The following is an 18,294-nucleotide window of genomic DNA, read 5'->3' on the forward strand; positions in this document are numbered from 1 at the left end:
CCTGAGGAAAGTAAGTTTGCAAAAGTAATTGGTTTTGAATGATTCATTCAAATATTCGTTCAATAAATAGGCACGTGTGTGTGTGTGTGTGTGCGCGTGCGTGCTTACTCGCTCAGTCATGTCCAACTGTCTGAGGCCCCATGGACTGTAGCCCACCAGGCTCCTCTGTCCATGGAGTTCTCCAGGCAAGAATGCTGGAGTGGACTGCCATTCCTCCTCCAGGGGATCCTCCTGTCCCAGGAGTCCAACTTGAGTCTCTTGCATCTCCTGCATTGGCAGGCGGATTCTTTGCCATAGCGCCGGCTGGGAAGCCCCCCGATAGGCACTGAGGCACTGCATAAGGTGCTGAGCACCGAGATGAATGAGTCACTGTCCCACAGGAAGCACATTGCCCAGGAGAGATAGGTAAATACACAAAAAGTCATGACACAGAGTGGCTCAGGCTCTGTAAGACTCAGTCCCTGGTGCTGAGGGAAAACATGGTTCATTGTCAACTCTGGGGACAAAGCATCGATCTTTCTGTACAAGGGATTGTGTACAAATGAATCTGTAAATGCCTAGATTCTATATATTCTATTTCAAAATAACTGGCTTCTTATCAGGAATAAAAACTTGAGAAAAAACTTATGAAGCTAATGGAAATATTTGTATAAATATTTGATCACAAATAATTTGAACTTGTCTAATCTCATTACATAGATTGTAATGGGTGGGTGCCCAAAAAGCCAAATGGGGAGATGCTATGATAAACGCAGAGAAATGCACAAAAAGTGAGGATATGTTTACATAAGACACCCTGTAAAAAAGCACATCCACATTCTTTGTCTAATTTAATCACAGAATCTGAGGTCAGAACCTGTAAGGCTAAGACGATCAGTAAACTCCTCAGGGTCATAAGCTTTGACTTCAAGCTCACTGTCCGTGGTGGCTCCATGGTCCTGCAGAGTCTCTAGGAAAGCAATGGACACAACCAAGTCATGACTGAGAGCCATTCCTGCCTCCACCACTCCACCCAACAGGTGGGGTCACTTCCATCACATCATCATGAAGTAGACTTGCCCTTCAATGTCCAGAAGCTTCCGTAACAAGATCCCTAAGCTTTCATGAATTCTGCATCCGAGGTTGGTGTATTGTTGGTAAAAAGCAGACGTGCCCTTACTGCAAAGAGAAGGTTGATTTGAAGAGGATGATCAATAACCCATATCCTTTTTATGAAGTTATGAAATATTATTTTCTGGTGATACATTCTTTAATCTAAACTTTCTTTGTCATCACTACAGGTACAGCAGAAAACACCGTTTTCCCTAACTACCTATTTCAAAGTGACTTGTCCCTTTTCTCATCCATGTCTGCGTTACTATTCTAGTTAAGAGGTTAAATGCCATAAAAGATACAGTCTACTCTTTGTATTCCACTTATTCCACTATAAAGGCTCTAGTGAAAATGTGATGGGACATTGCAAATATGGATAATATGAGTATATGGAAGGATAAGTAGGTAGGCAGATAGATAGATGATAGATAGGCAGACAGATGACAAATAACGGGTGGATAAAATGAGTGGATGGGGGGAAAAATAGAATAGAAAATTTAAAAGTCCAAACTGTGAACTAGAATATAGAAAAGTATTTTTAAAGTGTACCAAATTGTATTATTTCCAGAAATGAGTAGAGTTTTTCCCCCTGAACTTTGGCTTCTTTAATTCCTTGCTGTATCTCATCTTTTCTTAGGCTAACCTAAGTAATAATAATATTGAAAGGAGTGAAGACCTACTACAGATTTGGTCAGTGAATGGCAACAACAGGACTTTTATAGACAGCAGGGACCCCCAACCAAATACACTCACTCTCATTAAGGTCACAGGAAGAGAGTGTCCCCCTCTAGCGCTGACTGCAAAGCCTTGGCCCTCCACCCCACCAGCCCAAAAACAGTGTCTCCTCCAGGGGAGTAAACAGAACTAAAACGCATCCCCTTAAGCAGAAGAGCCCTGAGGGGATGGCCACAGCCTGCCAAGTACTCCCTCTTAGCTCCTCAGTAGCAGCCTCCCTGCAGTCAGTCCCCTACGTATGGACCTCCAAGTCGTGAACTTTCAGAGATGGGAACGTGCATTTGCACATCCAGTCGTGTAAGTTAGTTCATGTGTCTGTTCAGCTATTGTACTGTACTACTGTACTTTTCATGGTACTGTACTAGAATATTTAAAATGTGTCATTTTTTTGTTTGCTTGATTTTTATGTGTTATTTGTGTGAAAAGTATAGTATATAGACGATGGTGTTAGTTGGGTACCTAGATAACTTTGTTGGACTATGAAAGCACTCTCTGAACGGAGCTCACTTATATGTAGGGGACTTACCATATTCCTTCTGAGTTCCAGTCACTTGAATTTCACAGTGCTAAAGCAGATACCCCGTCCCTGCCCCCTTGACTCTTCACCAACCCTAATTGTGCAGTTTTACCAATGGCTATCTGCAGAAACACCCCCGTGGCTGAGAACTGCAAGTCAAGGAAAGACTTGCCAGTAGAGCAGCAGGGGCAGCAGCGTAGGTGGGCCCTGGGTCTCAACAGAGAGCCCACTCCTGGCCGCCAGCTCCCTTCCCAGCTGGCTTTTCTCTCAGAACCCAGCCAAGAACAGCCATGGCTGAAGGCTGCCGTGCACCTTCTCTCCTCACTAGGCTGAGGCCAGAACAGCTTTTGGTTAATAACTCACTTCTGAAACCTCAGTATATAGGTCTTTGTTATAAAATGGTGATAACATGATCATAAATGTCACCTTAATGATAATCTAAATAATAAAAGACAATTGGTTTCTTTGACAGAATGAAATGGTCTTGAGAGAATAAGCTTTTGAATATTACATGTACTTTTTTTTCCTGTGAAATACAGAACTGTGTTTCTGAATGGAACACCCTAACAACAAGCATCATTCTTCTAAGGCAGCTACAGAAACACATGCACTCCTTATTGAGATTCAGTGTAACATAAATGATACGTATGAAAAGTCTGCCTTTCCGTGTATGACATGGCTAATAGAAATACTATGTATGAAGTTCCCTCAATACAGTCCAGCCGAGGGACCAGCATAGGATATGTATTATCATGAACTAATGTCTTCCCGCTGATGAACTGATGGCAGAATAGCCCAGAGCTATTTATGCTCACTTAACAGTAGTTTTCATCATCCTTGGTTTTCCACGTTCATCATTCCCCACTTCCTATTTCTTTTAGTATGTGACCCTCACCTTTTATTCTTGTTTGGGATTATATTTGGGGATTTTATTGTAGACTGTTTTACTTTTAGAAATTAGATGTAGTATAAATAACAATGACTATTTCTGCTACATGGCTAGATGTAGAGTAACCTCCTTAATTGAGATTCAGCTGGGAGCGCACACACTTTTTATATGGACAGATCCTGGACTGGCTTCGTTATCTGGTGGCCTGGCAACCCGTGGTAATAGGAATCGTTCAAGGCATTAACTATTCACTAGGGCTGGAATAGCATGGCACACTTACCCCAGAAGCAATGTACTGCATGTTGAAATATTTTCTAATACTCTTTTAATTTTTAGAGATCCCAAGAACTTAGAGAACTGAATAAAAACTGACACTGTGTCTGTGTGGAGAGAATTTAAACAGAAGCTGAGCAATGGAATAAACACAGAGGCCTTGGATCTTTCTGATTACGACCATTTTCTAATCCTCGTTTGTGACGCATATGGTACCACCCACGGAAATGGCAACCCACTCCAGTATTCTTGCTTGGAGAATCCCATGGATGGAGAAGCCTGGTAGGCTACAGTCCGTGGGGTTGCAAAGAGTCAGACACGACTGAGCGACTTTACTTCACTTTCACCGTGGACATCCCATCTCGAGTTTGGCTTACAGTGATCTCACCTGAGATGTGTTTCAGAGGTTTGCAAAGTACTTCTCACATACAATTTTATTGAGTTACAACAAATGCCCTCTTATCAGTTCAACATCTTCAAAGTACAGTCATTAAATCTATGGTTTAAGGACACGGTCTTTTATGTTCTCTGTTCTTGTTACCCCGTGGCAGCTTTGGTACCACAGAGCCCTTCCATTAGAGATCGCTCTCAAAACCTCTAGCGCCGGGTGCTGCCATCCACACAATGGGCCAGAGCTGCGCAGGTGCCCTGGGGCTGCTGCACGCTCAGCCCACCCACGGGTGACTGAGGGAGCGCATCCTTCTCTTCTCCTGGGCCACTCTGTTCACACTCACACACACACACACACACACACACTCTTTCCATGGCCATGCTGTTTTTGTTTCCATCCCAGCCCTTTCCGACACCTGAAATCACATCACAGGCTCATTTGTCTGCTGTCTGTCTTCCTCTCCATGAAGACAGAGGATTTTATGTTTTGTTCCCTACTATCTTTGCAGCACTTGGGCAGCACCTGACACATAAGAGGCACCAATAAATATCTGCTGAGCAAATGAACCAATCCAACAGGAAAGAAAAAATTAACAGAATTGCGAAGACAAGTCAGAACAAATTAACCTAAGAATGGTATTACCATGTTGAACTCCCTCAAATTAATTCATTTTAAATTACTGGTCATTTACTAAATAGTCACCAATATACATCACACCAGACATCTGCAACACTTGAAGATATTACACTTGAATGAAGTAAAAAGGAAACACATCTATTGCCAAAACACTGGCAACGCATTGCAGCAACATAGGTGACCTAGATTATCCTACTGAGTGAAGTAAATCAGAAAGACAAATGTCCTATGATATCACTTATCTGTGGAATCTAAAATGTGACACAAATGAACCGACTATGAAACAGAAACACTCACAGACACAGAGAACAGACTTGGAGTTGCCAGTGGGGATGGGGGCCAGGGAACTGTTGGATTGGGAGTTTGGGATTAGCAGATGCAGACTATTATATATAGAAAGGATAAACAAGGTCCTACTGTATAGGACAGGGAACTATATTCAATATTCTGTGATAAATCATTATGGAAAAGAATATGAAAAAGAATGTACATATATGTATAACTGAATCACTTTGCCATGCAGCAGAAATTAACACTATAAATCAATTATACTTAATAAATTTTAAAAAAATTTTGGCCATGTGCTTTATACAAAATTCCATCATAGTTATAATGATGAGATCTCACATTAAGATGCTTTTTTGGCTGCACCGGTTCTTCATTGCAATGCACAGGCTTTCTCTAGTTGCAGGGCAGAAGCTTAGTTGCTCCGAGGCATATGGGATCTTAGTTCCCCCACCAGGAATCAAACCTACATCCCTTGCATTGGAAGGTGGATTCTAAACCACAGGAACACCAAGGAAGTCCCTCACATTAAGATCTCTACCTGTTGGTAATTTTCCTTCTTGAAACTACTCAATGCTTCAGTATTACAACTGGCTCATCATCCAGATTATTAGAAGATTTAACTCTAGTTTATTTCCCTACTCAGCAGGCATTTCAACAATTCCATATATATTACATACCAGCCATATGCAAGGTTAAAGAGATAAAACAAGATTCTTGAACTAGGTATTGACAGAACACCTTGCAGTTGGATAAACACCAACTAAAACTTAGTTTTTCTTCTGTAGAAGAGTCCTTAATGACCTCTGTTGTATTTGACCTCTGATGTATTCAACCCCTGGGGTATTTGCCACTTATTTTTTATGGAGAGCTGCATGATGACCCTTTAGAACTCTGAGCAAGTAAACTAATAGATGTCTGCATGGAATTGTGACTGAACTTCAGAGCTTAGAAGTGTTAGATAATTACCAAACAACATCAGGGAAAAAAAGATGCTATTTTCTTTATACAGTTTAAACATGTAAAATCTAATCTGTTTTATGAAGTAAAACTTCATATACACATTGAAAAAATATACACATTGAAAAAATTATGGAGAGCAGTAACCTATCCAGTTACCAGCGGTTAGCTCAAGGTGGAAGGATAAGAGCTGACTCTTTCTTTTATATGCTGTAGTTTCTTTTCCAGAATTTCTACAGTTTAACATTTGTAATGAGAAAAATAGATTCTTTTCAAAACATTATTTTAGATCTATCAATTAACTATGAAGCTGTTTCTGTTTAAATTGTTGAAATTAAATCTACAGATCACATCTATGTTAAATTTGTCTGGTTCTCATGACAATTAACGTTATACTTATGTAGGAAATAGAGAAGTAAGGCAAAAAGTCCATTTTGTATTTGGTTTCTGTGGCATCTCTAGTTTCCTCTTCCTGAACTGGTCTTTTTTGTTAGGCTGGCTACTGTCTCCTCCATTGCATGCTCCCAGGAGTTTATAAGAGAGAAGAACCAACCCTGTGGGTTTCCCAAGGACTAAAGCCTATTATGCACTTAATGGACTTATTTCTTTGGTATAACTTTCTGCAAACAACAGAAAATATACCTGAGATCCCTGCTAGTACCCATAACACAAAAATGTTCATTTACAAACCATAATATATAAGGCGATGACTCACTTCTTGGAAAATAACAATGGCTAACATCTACCACAGGCACCTGTCGGCCTGTGTGAGCACCCGTGGTTTCCATTCTCTGAGAATGGCATGGTCCTCTTGCCTCCTCAGCCCGAACAGTAACCCAGGGCCACACGTCTAGTGCTTTACTGACTCTGCTGCACATTGATCTCAACATAGGCCCCTCTGATGGATTCATTACTACCCCTGTCTTTGTGACAGGAAAATATCTGGGGTCAGACTGAGTTACCCAAAGATACACTTGTCCTAACCCAGGGCTTTCTGACTTCAGACCCCAGTAAACCACACAGACCCAGTTCTGGCTAAAGATTAAGCAAGGTCACTTCCTTCACACATGGTTCCCAGCTTAACAAGCGAGTTGCACGAAATCCATAAGCAGCTCCTTACTTTTAAATTTAATGCATTTATTTAATGCCTTATTATCTAGATTCTAAAAATTAACATATGGAAGTAGTATCTTTCTTTTAAATCATTGTGTATCAAATATTTTAGAGTCACTGAGGAACTTCTAGGTTGATACTTGCTTACAAATTTATTTAGCTCACACATACTTCTATAACATTTGAGAAAGAGAAAAAAAGAGAGCCCTTTTTAGAATTAGAAACAAGACTTTTTCAAAGAAGGAAAAAGCAACATGATTCAGGGAGCTGAGAGCAGAGTAACCAGACACTAATGAGAACTTTGCACATCACTAAAGGCTGAAGATCAGAATCAGAGATATAGGAGACTTCTTTAAAATTCTTCAAAACTGAGTATTTATTTCATTAGTTTCATTTCCAGAGAAATACATAATTTACTGCATTTGGGTTATATACCCTCTCTCAAGTAACTATGGCTGGAGAAACTTATCAAATACTGACAAAGACACGCACAGCTCATTTCAAAATACACCGTCGAGGTATTTCAGTATCCTGTAAAGCTATGGGGACACAAAACAGCACTTTTTTTCTAAGGAGAGCAATACATTTGGCTGAAGGACTTTAACATTTTGTCTTGTTGCTCCTGAGAGCAGTCACACACAGAAGGGAGAGCTGGGGGACGAAGAACACCCTCTTCAGACGTGGATGAGCCCCTAGCAGAAAGCGGATGGAAAGTCACTTAAAATCTATTCATTTCTGCTGTTTCCTAATGAACTAAGCCAACTGCTACAGATAATTCACATATCAATCATGGACTGAGATCATGACTGTCTCATAGGATAAATAAAAGCCTAGAACCATGTTTTTCCAATTTGGTAGCAGTTTTTATAAAACAGCACTCTAGACAAAATTTGAACATTTTTAGTCATTTTAGTAAGCAGGTCCTCATTTATATGGTTTATATATGGTTGTTGTTCGGTCGCTAAGTCCTGCCTGACTCTTTGCAACCTCATGGACTGTAGCATGCCAGTCTTCCCTGTCCTTCACTATTTCCTGGAGATTGTTCAAATTCATGTCCATTGAGTCAGTAATGCCATCCAACCATCTCATCCTGTCATCCCCTCCTCCTCCTGCCTACAGTATTTCCCAGCATCAGGGTCTTTTCCAGTGAGTCAGCTCTTCACATCAGGTGGCCAAAGTTTTGGAGCTTCAGCTTCAGCATCAATTCTTCCAATGAATATTCATTGGATGGTTCACATATAATTGAGTCAGAATGGACTCAGTTATAACTAGTGATAGAAGGACCACCACCACACCAAGACTGACCCTTAATGAAGGATCCTAGGACCTTATTGCAGCTCTCAAATTTAACCAAAACCCTTCCTGCTGAGTCTCATCCGTGGGCCACTCCAGGTAGGTCTTGGTGTTCATGATCTTCCGCAGCTTACAGAAGCGCTGGGGGATGGCCTTCTTGTCAATGGGCTCCAGCAGGATCAGAATGGCAGCATCATTGTTCTCATCAAAGAGACGGAAATGGGAGAAGTCCAGCTCATACTTGCACCACTCGCTCTTCACAAAGTTCTCTGAAAGCACAAAGATGGTTTTGTGGCTCTTTTCGATGGAGTCAATGATGTTGTCAATAATCCACTTGCCAGGAACGAAGTCTCGCTTATGAAGACACAGCTTAAAGGGAGGGTTGAAGTGCTCCAGCTCCTGGACCATGAGGTTCTCCACCCAGTAGGAATCCCGCTCACTGTAGGACACAAAGGCGTCATAGCAGATGTCCCTGCGGGGAGCCTTCCTGGGCTTCCTCTTGGCCTGCAGCCAGGCCCACATCATCTTCATGTACCACAGTCCATGGAGACGGTGACACAGAACCCCTGTGAGCAGGAGCAACAGGAAGAGGGCACAGCACACGGCGGACACCACGGCCGCCCTGTGGCATTCAGAAAGGGAGAGCCGGGCGTCCCGCACCCGCTGGCCCCGCACGTGGGAGGGAGAGTCACAGCGGTAGTCATCCGGCCAGTCGGCCAGGACACGGGCCAGTGCCTGCTGCCCCTGCGTGAAGGCCAGGAAGTCACAGGAGCAAATGAAGCTGTTGCCACCGGCCTCCAAAGTCTTCAGTTGTTGAAAAGAATCAAGTTGCTCCTTAGAGAAAGTATTTATTATATTTCTGCTAATTCTCATAATTGATAACACGGGTAAGAAGGAGGCATCTGGTAGAGTCTTCAACTTATTTCTGGAAATATAAAGTTCTTTGAGTTGCGGCAAAATCAAAGAAAATGAATCGAGATTGTTATTGCTAACATCTAAAATTTCCAGGGTCTGGGGAAGGCACTGGGTTAAACTGTGTATCCTTGTGCTGGATAAGTTCAACTGTTTCATTCTTCCTGGCCACTGACAAGTTTCAGGCATTGAAAGAAAATTATTCTTACTGATATCAAGGTTAGTCAAATTTTTCAGAGTAAGCAAAAGTTCTCCAGTTTTTTCTAGTGATTTCAAACGATTCTGCCTTAAAACCAAGGTTTGAAGGAAGGGCCAGGCATTCTCACAGGCTGAGTTTTTCAAGGTTTCTTCAGACATTAAGTTTTCACTGAGATCCAGATATTCTAATGACTTTAAATGTTGTGAAAGTAAACAGGGAACCAGAAACACCTTGCTGTTCTCTATTGTGACTCTTCTAACTCTGCCTGTGAGTGAATATATGCTACTCAGATCATGAAATAAGAAAAACTGTGGAATGTGCAACTTCCGTATTGTCAACGTCTCCACGTTCCCTAGGTATCTAATTCTGTCCAAAGCCAGTGTTCTAAAATCGCCAATTCCATCATGGGTACAGTCATCAAACTCTACTTCTAAGATCCCAGAAACATAGTTAAACAGTTTGACAACTTCAACAAAACTTTCGTCGGTGAATTGCACATTTCTAAATATAAGCTTTTTAACCGATGTATTCATTTCACTGATGGATGCTTCTGAAAAATGGAAAGTGTGCAAATTAGTATCGCTCAGTTCTAAATAATCTAAGGAACTTACAATATCTACAAGAATGTCCAGGAGTAAAACAGGCTGCTTCAGATGAAGAATCAGACGGCTAATGTTCTGGATTGACTTTAAACTCTTTGGCACATATATCTGCAGATTTTGAGCACTGATCTCAAGCTCCTCAAGAAAAGTCAGTCCAGCGAAATCCTTTTCATGAATCTCAGTGAAGCTGTTACTATTTCCTACTTTCAGGGTCCGCAGATTTGGCAGATGAGAAAAAAGAGATGTTTCTCCAAGTGTATTGTATAAATTTCCCAGTAAGTTTAAGAATTTCAAGACATAAAGGGACCTGAACCAGGAGGATGATAAGTTAGATAAGCGATTATAGGATAAGTCCAAATATTCAAGACTCCTCAGGTGAAAAAAAGAATCTTCCTCCACTGTATGAATTTCATTGGCCCCCAGCCTCAGAGTCTTCAGGTTTACACACCTCTGCAGGTCTCTGTTGCCGACATAGGTGATCTCATTGTTGGACAGGTCAAGGCTTTTCACACCTGCCGTGAGACCAGAGGGGATGAAGTTTAAAGATCTGGAATGGCCATCGCAGACACCAGCTGGGTCACAAGACAGAGAAGAAGCCTGATCAGAGGCTCCTTCTGTGGACAGGCTGATGACAGCCCAGACCCACGCTGTCCACAAAGCACGTGGCATTGTCCAATGATTTGACCTACAAAGAAAAGAGGTTCAAATGAATGATTGTGTTTGACATCATGGCTTAATTCCAGTTCTTGAGAAATGTTTTGTAAGATATAAAACATGGGACTTCCCTGGGGTCCAGTGGTTAAGAAGCCACCTGCCAATGCAGGGGACTCGCCTGCATCTCAGCTACTGAGCCCATGTGCTGCAAGTACTGAAGCCCACACCCCTAGGACCCCTGCTCCACAACGAGAGAAGCTACCACACGCAGCAACAAAGGCCAAGCCAGCCACAAATGAATAAGATATAACACACACTCGCACACACACATCAGTTCAGTTCAGTTGCTCAGTCGTGTCGAACTCTTTGCGACCCCATGAATCGCAGCACACCAGGCCTCCCTGTCCATCACCAACTCCAGTTCACTCAAACCCACATCCATTGAGTCGGTGATGCCATCCAACCATCTCATCCTCTGTCGCCCCCTTCTCCTCCTGCCCTCGATCTTTCCCAGCATCAGGGTCTTTTCCAATGAGTCAACTCTTCACATGAGGTGGCCAAAGTATTGGCGTTTCAGCTTCAGCATCAGGCCTTCCAACGAATATTCAGGACTGATTTCCTTTAGGATGGACTAGCAGGATCTCCTTGCTGTCCAAGGGGTTATCAAGAGTCTTCTCCAACACCACAGTTTAAAAGCATCAATTCTTCACACACACACACATATACACGAAGAAATAACCAAGAGGGAAATGGAATGTATGAATAGGATAAAAAATGAATTCTCTAACACCTCCCACAACACTAACACAGATAGACCGCCACTGAACAATGACATAAAAAGCATAGTACCACCTGGGAATATGGAGCAGGACCAATCACGGATTGGAAAATGAGTAAATGAATGATAGAGGATGAAAAAGCAAGCAGTTTAAGAAAAGGGCTAGGCTTAACCAAGTGGATTTACAACCTCCTATTTGTACCCTTCAGATCTTCCACTAGAACACACCTCTTATCTGACCTGATGCCCCCAAGTGTTAGAGGGCTCACAAAGCCAAACCACAGCTCTCTCTGACCACCTTTCACTAGAAGCAGCTCCAGGAAGAGTGTGCTCTTTAACCAAAAGAAAAAGGTTCCATGCTTGTCAACCTGTTTTGCACTTATGACTAGCAGACAGGAGGGATGCTGAGAATCCCAGGCAGAGCAAGGGGGTTTGTTGGGTTGAGGGACAATCAGACCATCAGAACTTTCTCTTCCTGAGAAACTAAGTGCAGGAAGCAGTGTTTGACTCAGTGTGTGTGTGTGTGCGCATGTGTGTGTGCATGTGTGTGCGCGTGTGTGTGCATGCACGTGTGTGTGTGCGCGCGTGTGTGTGTGCGCGCACACTCAGTTGCTCAGTCATGTCTGACTCTTTGCAAACCCATGGACTGTAGTTCACCAGGCTCCTCTGTCCACGAATTCTCCAGGCAAGAATACTGGAGTGGGCTGACATTTCCTCCTCCAGGGGATCTTTCTGACCCAGGGATCAAACCCATGTCTCCTATGTCTCCTGCATCGCAGGAGGATTCTCTACCTGCTGAATCACTGAGGAAGCTGTTTGACTCAGTACATTTTTCAAAAGATCGTTTTGGGGAAACAACAATACCACCTTTGCCGATACTCACACGTCCATCTAAGGCTGAGTGTGCCTCCTCAGGGCTCTCTATTCGGATCCGATGTCTACTCACCTATCTCTGTACTGGTAACACTAAATATGTGACACATCTTCATATCCAGAAGAACAAGGCCTTCCTCCTTGTTCTTCTGTAAGTGAGCCTTGGTTAGTCTTGGCCCTCTGTATATTCTTATAAACTACAGAATTAGCTTAGCAGTTTCAAAAACAAAATCCATTGATTTTAATTGGCAATGCCATGAATCTATAGATAATTTGGGAATTATTGACATCATTACAATATTGAAGCTCTCAATTCATGAGCTTGATATTTTTCTATTTATTTTGGTCTTCTTTATCACAATAATACCTTATGATTTTCCATATAGAGGTCTTGAGCATATTTTTGTGATATTTATTCCTAGGCATTTGATACTTTTATTAAAGTTTTGAAAATAGTGTTACTTATATGTGGCATATACCTATAGATACAAAGAGAGAGATTCAATTAAATTTTACATATTTACCATGCATTGAGCAACCTTGCAAAACTAATTCAACAATTTTCACAGTTTATAAATTCCTGTTTATTTGTTACATACACAATCATATCATCCAGGTATAATGATCATTTTATTTCCTTTTTTCAATCCTTATACTTTATTCTCTTTATTAGTAAATGCTGAATTGTATCAAATTCTTTTTTTCTTCCTATAACTATTGAGATAATATTTCCTTCTTTACTTTGTTAATAAATATTGGTGACTACATGGATAAACTTTAGTGTTAAAGCAACCTCACATTTTTAAAATAAACCCACATTTGTCTGGATGTATTATCCTTTTTACATATTGCTGGATTTTGTTTCTAATATTTTGCTTAGAATTTCTGAATCAGATATAAAATTGCCCTTTAAATTTCCTTTCTCCTAATGTTTTTGTTGTTGAATACATTAAATACATTAACAGTTACAGAATGATTCAGATTTTCTTTTTATTCTTTTGTCAGTTATGCTTTTCAAGGAATATATCAAATTTTCTCCTACTTTGTCAAGCTTACTGACATAGTTACTTATATCCTCTTATTATATATGAGGATATATAGACATATATATACAAATATAATATATATATTTATATATATAATATATATATTTATTTATATTTATTATATATATTTATTTTTATATATTTATTATATATATTATATATTTATTTTATATATTTATTATATATAATAAATATATATAAATACATATATGTATAATAATATGTAGACATATTATTTTAATGTCTACAGGACCTCTATTCTATTCCTTAGATGAGTTATTCATGCCTGCTTTCTTTCTCAATTGTCTTGCCAGAGGTTTATCATCTTTACCAGCATTTTCAAAAAACCAACTTTTCAGTTGACAGAGCCTCGATTTTCTACTTCATTAATTTCTGTTCTTATATTACTATTTCCTTCCTTCTGCTTTCTCTGGATTTATTTTAATGTTCTCATTTGAATTTCCTTAGATAGATGTTTCCTTACTAATTTTCAGCCATTCTTCACTTCTAATATCTCCATTTCAGGTCATGAATTTTCATCTAAGCACTAGTTAGCTGTATCATCCACGTCTCTTTCTACTCTGTTCTTTTCATACTTTGGTCTCTTCAAGTTTCAGTCTAAACATTTTCTTCTGATCTATTTTCTAGTTTGTTTTTCTTTCTTCAACTATGTTTAATTTACTGTTAAATCCATCCACTGATTTTTAATTTTTTTATTATTACAGTTTTAATCTATATAATTTCTATTTGGTTCCTCTTCACATCAGCTATGTCATTGTCATAGTTCCAAATTCTCTGCCAAAATTTTCAGCCTTGACTTTTATCACCGTGAGCACAGTATCACAGTCTGAGAAGCTGCACAGCACTTTTGACAGACTGAGAAGGCAGGGGGTTAAGTGTTAAGGTCTGGGACAGTCATGGATTGGATAGGAAAGGCCAAATTAGAGGAAGAGAAGTCCTAACAGAGGCTCCATTGCAGCTCTGATTTATCCGGATGGCTCAGGCAGCCTCACTCTCTGAATAAGGACCAGGATCATTTCTGGAATGCTGGTGCTCACAAGTACCTAGCACTAGGTAGCAAAGGAAAATTTGCTTCAGAAGAAGACAGCATCATCCTAGGCCCCAGATGTCGTTCTGCAATTTTTCAGATACAACATCCAGTATAAAACAAAAAGCAACCAGGCGCTAACGGAAGCAAGGTAAAAGCACGGAAGAGCAGAAACAGCAGACAAGAGACCCTAACCCACAGAGGCCCTGGATGCAGCACTGTCCCCGCCGCAAACCGACAGCGTTAAGACAAGATGACTACTACCGCTTGGGTCTGTCTATCCCAATGTCTTCCTGCTTAATCAGCTGTTGGAAGAAAAATCCTCTTAGTATAACTGTACTGAACAACCAAAATTTACTTGATTTTTGTCTACTGTGTAAGATAGTGCACAAATCTTAAGGAATTTATACCAATTTTTTTTATTATACTAAGATTTAAGGTCAGATATGCCCATTAAAAAATTTTCCTACCTGTTTTTTCTCTTTAAAAGGTGAAATGTATATGAGTAGAGATCTTGGGCTATTTCATGTAAATATTATATGACACCTATTGCATGATCAGTTTTCAACAAATAATAAATATTGATGATGCTAAAACTATGATTAACAACTTGATGCTTAAGGTCAAAATTACTTGTCTCTCCTCACATTTCCTCAATACATTATATAGCAGGGGGCAGAGAACTCTTCAATGTAAGACACCAGGAAAGGGAAGGGCGATGCTCAAGTTAGATGGAGTGGAGTCACATCTAATGAAGGTTGTGGATCTGCACAAAGTATAAAAATCACGTGGTTAAAGAATTCAGAAAGTTGCCAGAGTGGTGAGGAATTACTGGTCCCAGACTTAGGATAGGATGGGAGTCTGAGGAGTAAGCCTGGCGTTAGAGGCAACCGAGCTGAGAGGAAGCTGAAGTCCTGTGGCTCAGAGTGAAAGCAGGACCAGACATCCCCTCCAGGGCAAGGGCTGAGACGCCAAGGTGAAGCCGGACCGGAGAGGGACAGACTCGTGGCCCGATGCCTGGCAGGGACGTGCAAGTGGGCTCTCCATAAAGCCAAGCGCAGGGAAGAGGCTACGCCTTCTGTGAACAGGGCCCTCACAAATCTCTGCCCTCTGACCCTTGGTCTCCACCTGGCTAGAAGCTAGCCTCCTAGAAATCTCCTGTAAGGTCTGCCACAAACGCTGGTATGGATCCAAAGATTAAAAGATATCAGTTCAGTTCAGTCACTCAGTCGTGTCTGACTCTTTGCGACCCCATGGACAGCAGCACACCAGGCCTCCCTGTCCATCACCAACTCCCAGATTTACTCAAACTCATGTCCATTGTGCTGGTGATGCCATCCAACCATCTCATCCTCTGTCGTCCCCTTCTCCTCCTGCCTTCAATTTTTCCCAGCATCAGGGTCTTTTCAAATAACTAAGAATTTTTCATAACTAAAGAAAAATTTAAGGTCACAAATTGTAAATGTATGTTAAATCCCAAGCAAAAAAAAAATAGAAATTTCTCATCTAGCCTCAAAACAATGGAATAATAGCCCCAAAGGGCTGAGAAAACATACCTGTTAGTCTAGACATTTATATCCATTTAAATAATCATCTAAGAGTAAAGCTAAGACATTTCCAGCCATTCAAAATCTAAAGAAGAATTTTATGCATAGACTGTTGTTGCAAGAAGTACCCAAACACATATGTTCTTTAGCAACATGGAAAATAAACCTGGTAAGAATAGGCAATTAAAAAAAAAAAAGCATAGGCAACAAGAAGCAACAACTGGATTTTTTTTTAACATAAAGATTGCTAAGGAAGAAGACAGCACTCAGAAACTCAGACATACCGCTGCTGTATGAGGACATAGTGATGTAAATTTTAAGTGATATTGTGGAGATAAAAAATTGTTTTTTGACAAGCAATTTACTTAAAGATATTTATGAAGAGGTTACACCAAGATGCCACATATAATTAATTATGCTCGATCACCAAAATCAAAACAAGGTATTTAACCAATCAAGTCAAATTCTTAAGTAACATAATGAAAAAAAAAATTAACTGACAGCTTAGAAACTTTCAAAACAAGTTGTTAAGTTCAGGCAATGTTTGTAAAACACCTTCAGTACAAAAAGTTTAAAGATACAAATGTTTTCTGCTCAGAACAGGAAGAAACAAAATACTGGTGAATAAGTCCTTTTCAAATAGGATATCTGCCCTTTTTTTTTTTTTTGTCTCTACTTTCAAGTCAGGTTATCCTCCCTCCCAGTTGCTTTTTGACGAAGATCTGAGTTAACAACGTTGCAAGCAGTGCAGACCAGTGCAGACGAGACCTTCTACAAGATTACAAGCATCTCACCCACCTGAACTGCTCACACCCGGAACAATTTCTCTCTCTCCTCCCAGATTTTTTCCCCCCCAAACAGGAAAAATATTTTCTTGCCTGGCATCGAAGTTCTAAAGACAAGTTCTCATTTACAGAAGTTAAAAGGGCGTGAAGCCCACCCCGGGGACAGAGGCCAGGCTAGGGGTGCGGGGATTGAGAGTCCTGGGCAGCTCCGAGTCCTGACCCTGTCCCACTTCTGAGCCCTGGTGGGAAATCCCAGCCCTAGAAGCTGGGTCCCTGCGGTGAGCAGGGAGCGCAGACGGCTTCCACCTGAGCCCCGTCACAGCCGCTCCGAGTGAAGCAGGCGGGAGCGGCCGGGGCAGGCACAGCGGCCGGCGAGAGGGCGGCCCTTCGGGGAACCGTAGCCAGCCGCCCCTCGCCTCCGGGAACGCGGCCGCGCGGAGCCCCCTCTAGGAGGCTGGAGGGCCCTGCGCCCCGCCGCGGCCCGCGGACACCCGGACGCCGAGGGCTGGGCGAACCCCGGCCGCGCCCCCGTCCCTTTCCGGGCGGCCCCCGCTCCTCCGCGGCGCGGCGCGGGCGGGGCTGCGGGAGCCTCGGGGCCGAGGGCTCCACTCTCCCCGGGACCCGCGCGGCACGACGGGGGTCCTGGGTGCCGCCGACCGGGAAGCGGGGATGCCCGCGTCCGCGCTCGGCCACCCTGGGGCCCTGCCTGCCTGGCCACCCGCCCGGTCTGGGGATGGCTGCGGAGCGGGGATGCCCATGGATGCTAATTCCTGCCCGACGTACCTGGGACTTGCGCGGCCGCAGCCTGGCAGCGCCCTCCACAGCCTCCGGCCGGAGCGGTCCCGGAAGAGCGCGCGCCGCCGGCGCCCCCTCCTCGCGGGTGCGGGACCGCCCGTTCCGCGGAGCGCGCGTGACCCCTGAGGCCCAGCGCGCCGCCGCGCTTCCCCGCGGGTCCGGCGGCAACCGTGCCCCAGGTGCGGGCCTCAGCTGCCGGGTGCTGCCCGGGTCGAGGAAGGCGCTGGGGCCCGGCTTGCGGGGAGACGCTTCAAGCCTCCGTGTGGGATTCCCCCACCACACAGTTTGATTTCGAAACCAACGAGAAGGCTTATTACCCAACCAGTATTTTCCTGAAGCCTCGAGCACCCAAAGCCTCTTATTACCCTGAAACACTCGGTCTTTAAACTCCACCTCTCCATTCTTCTGCACCCTTGGATGCCCAAATTCAGGCTCACCCCTGCCCCTACGCCCTTTTCAACAGTTTCCCCGTCAGCATATCGACACGGTCCACTTCCACTCCCAAGTTTATGCTCTCCGGCATTAAAATAACTCATCCATCACTGTCCAAACCACCGCAGCAAGATTTTGCCTGCAGAACAGATAAGGACGACAGGGAGTTTAAAATTTTCAATCGTGGTGGTCCCTTTGTGGTGCGCTGACTGTCCGTCCGTAGCTGCCTGCCACCTCCCATCCCTGTTCTCATGGTGGAAAGATGTGGACTCCCACTTAGGTCTAAGATGTTGAACCTAAGGTCTTCCTTTGTGCATTCCATCCTTATTTCTCAAAGGGAGTAATTCCCCAAACAAACAGCCTAGTTTGGCTTTCTTCTTTGCCACAGAAACTAGTGAAGCATGTCTGTAAGGGAAACAAACTATCTTAATAGTCATAA

The 18,294-nt window shown here is 42.5% G+C and overlaps 2 protein-coding genes across 7 annotated transcripts in view; one reads left to right on the forward strand and one right to left on the reverse strand.

Moving 5' to 3' along the window:
• RNF175 (ring finger protein 175) overlaps positions 1-4,013 on the forward strand; it is a 60,788-nt gene extending 56,775 nt beyond the window's left edge. For 2 of the 4 annotated variants that reach the window (XM_043484164.1, XM_043484183.1), the window contains 2 exons: positions 1,099-1,200; positions 3,379-4,013. In XM_043484164.1, the coding sequence (XP_043340099.1) occupies positions 1,099-1,200; positions 3,379-3,499 (223 nt within the window). In that variant the 3' untranslated portion in view covers positions 3,500-4,013. The remainder of the gene's footprint in view (positions 1-1,098; positions 1,201-3,378) is intronic. The other 2 variants (XM_043484172.1, XM_043484176.1) reach the window with 2 other exon arrangements.
• The window catches only part of TLR2 (toll like receptor 2), a 136,031-nt gene extending 118,187 nt beyond the window's left edge, over positions 1-17,844 (reverse strand). Inside the window, exons 1-2 of one of the 3 annotated variants that reach the window (XM_043484135.1) lie at positions 17,412-17,777; positions 7,243-10,582 (exon numbers count right to left, since the gene is read on the reverse strand). In XM_043484135.1, the coding sequence (XP_043340070.1) occupies positions 8,212-10,566 (2,355 nt within the window). In that variant the 5' untranslated portion in view covers positions 10,567-10,582; positions 17,412-17,777 and the 3' untranslated portion in view covers positions 7,243-8,211. Of the gene's footprint in view, positions 1-7,242; positions 10,583-16,641; positions 16,937-17,411 lie in introns of those variants that run through there. The other 2 variants (XM_043484140.1, XR_006272393.1) reach the window with 2 other exon arrangements.
• Between the last annotated feature and the right edge of the window lie 450 nt (positions 17,845-18,294).

The sequence above is a fragment of the Cervus canadensis genome, chromosome 1 (genome assembly GCF_019320065.1).
Source record: "Cervus canadensis isolate Bull #8, Minnesota chromosome 1, ASM1932006v1, whole genome shotgun sequence".
In the NCBI taxonomy this organism is placed as follows: domain Eukaryota; kingdom Metazoa; phylum Chordata; class Mammalia; order Artiodactyla; family Cervidae; genus Cervus; species Cervus canadensis.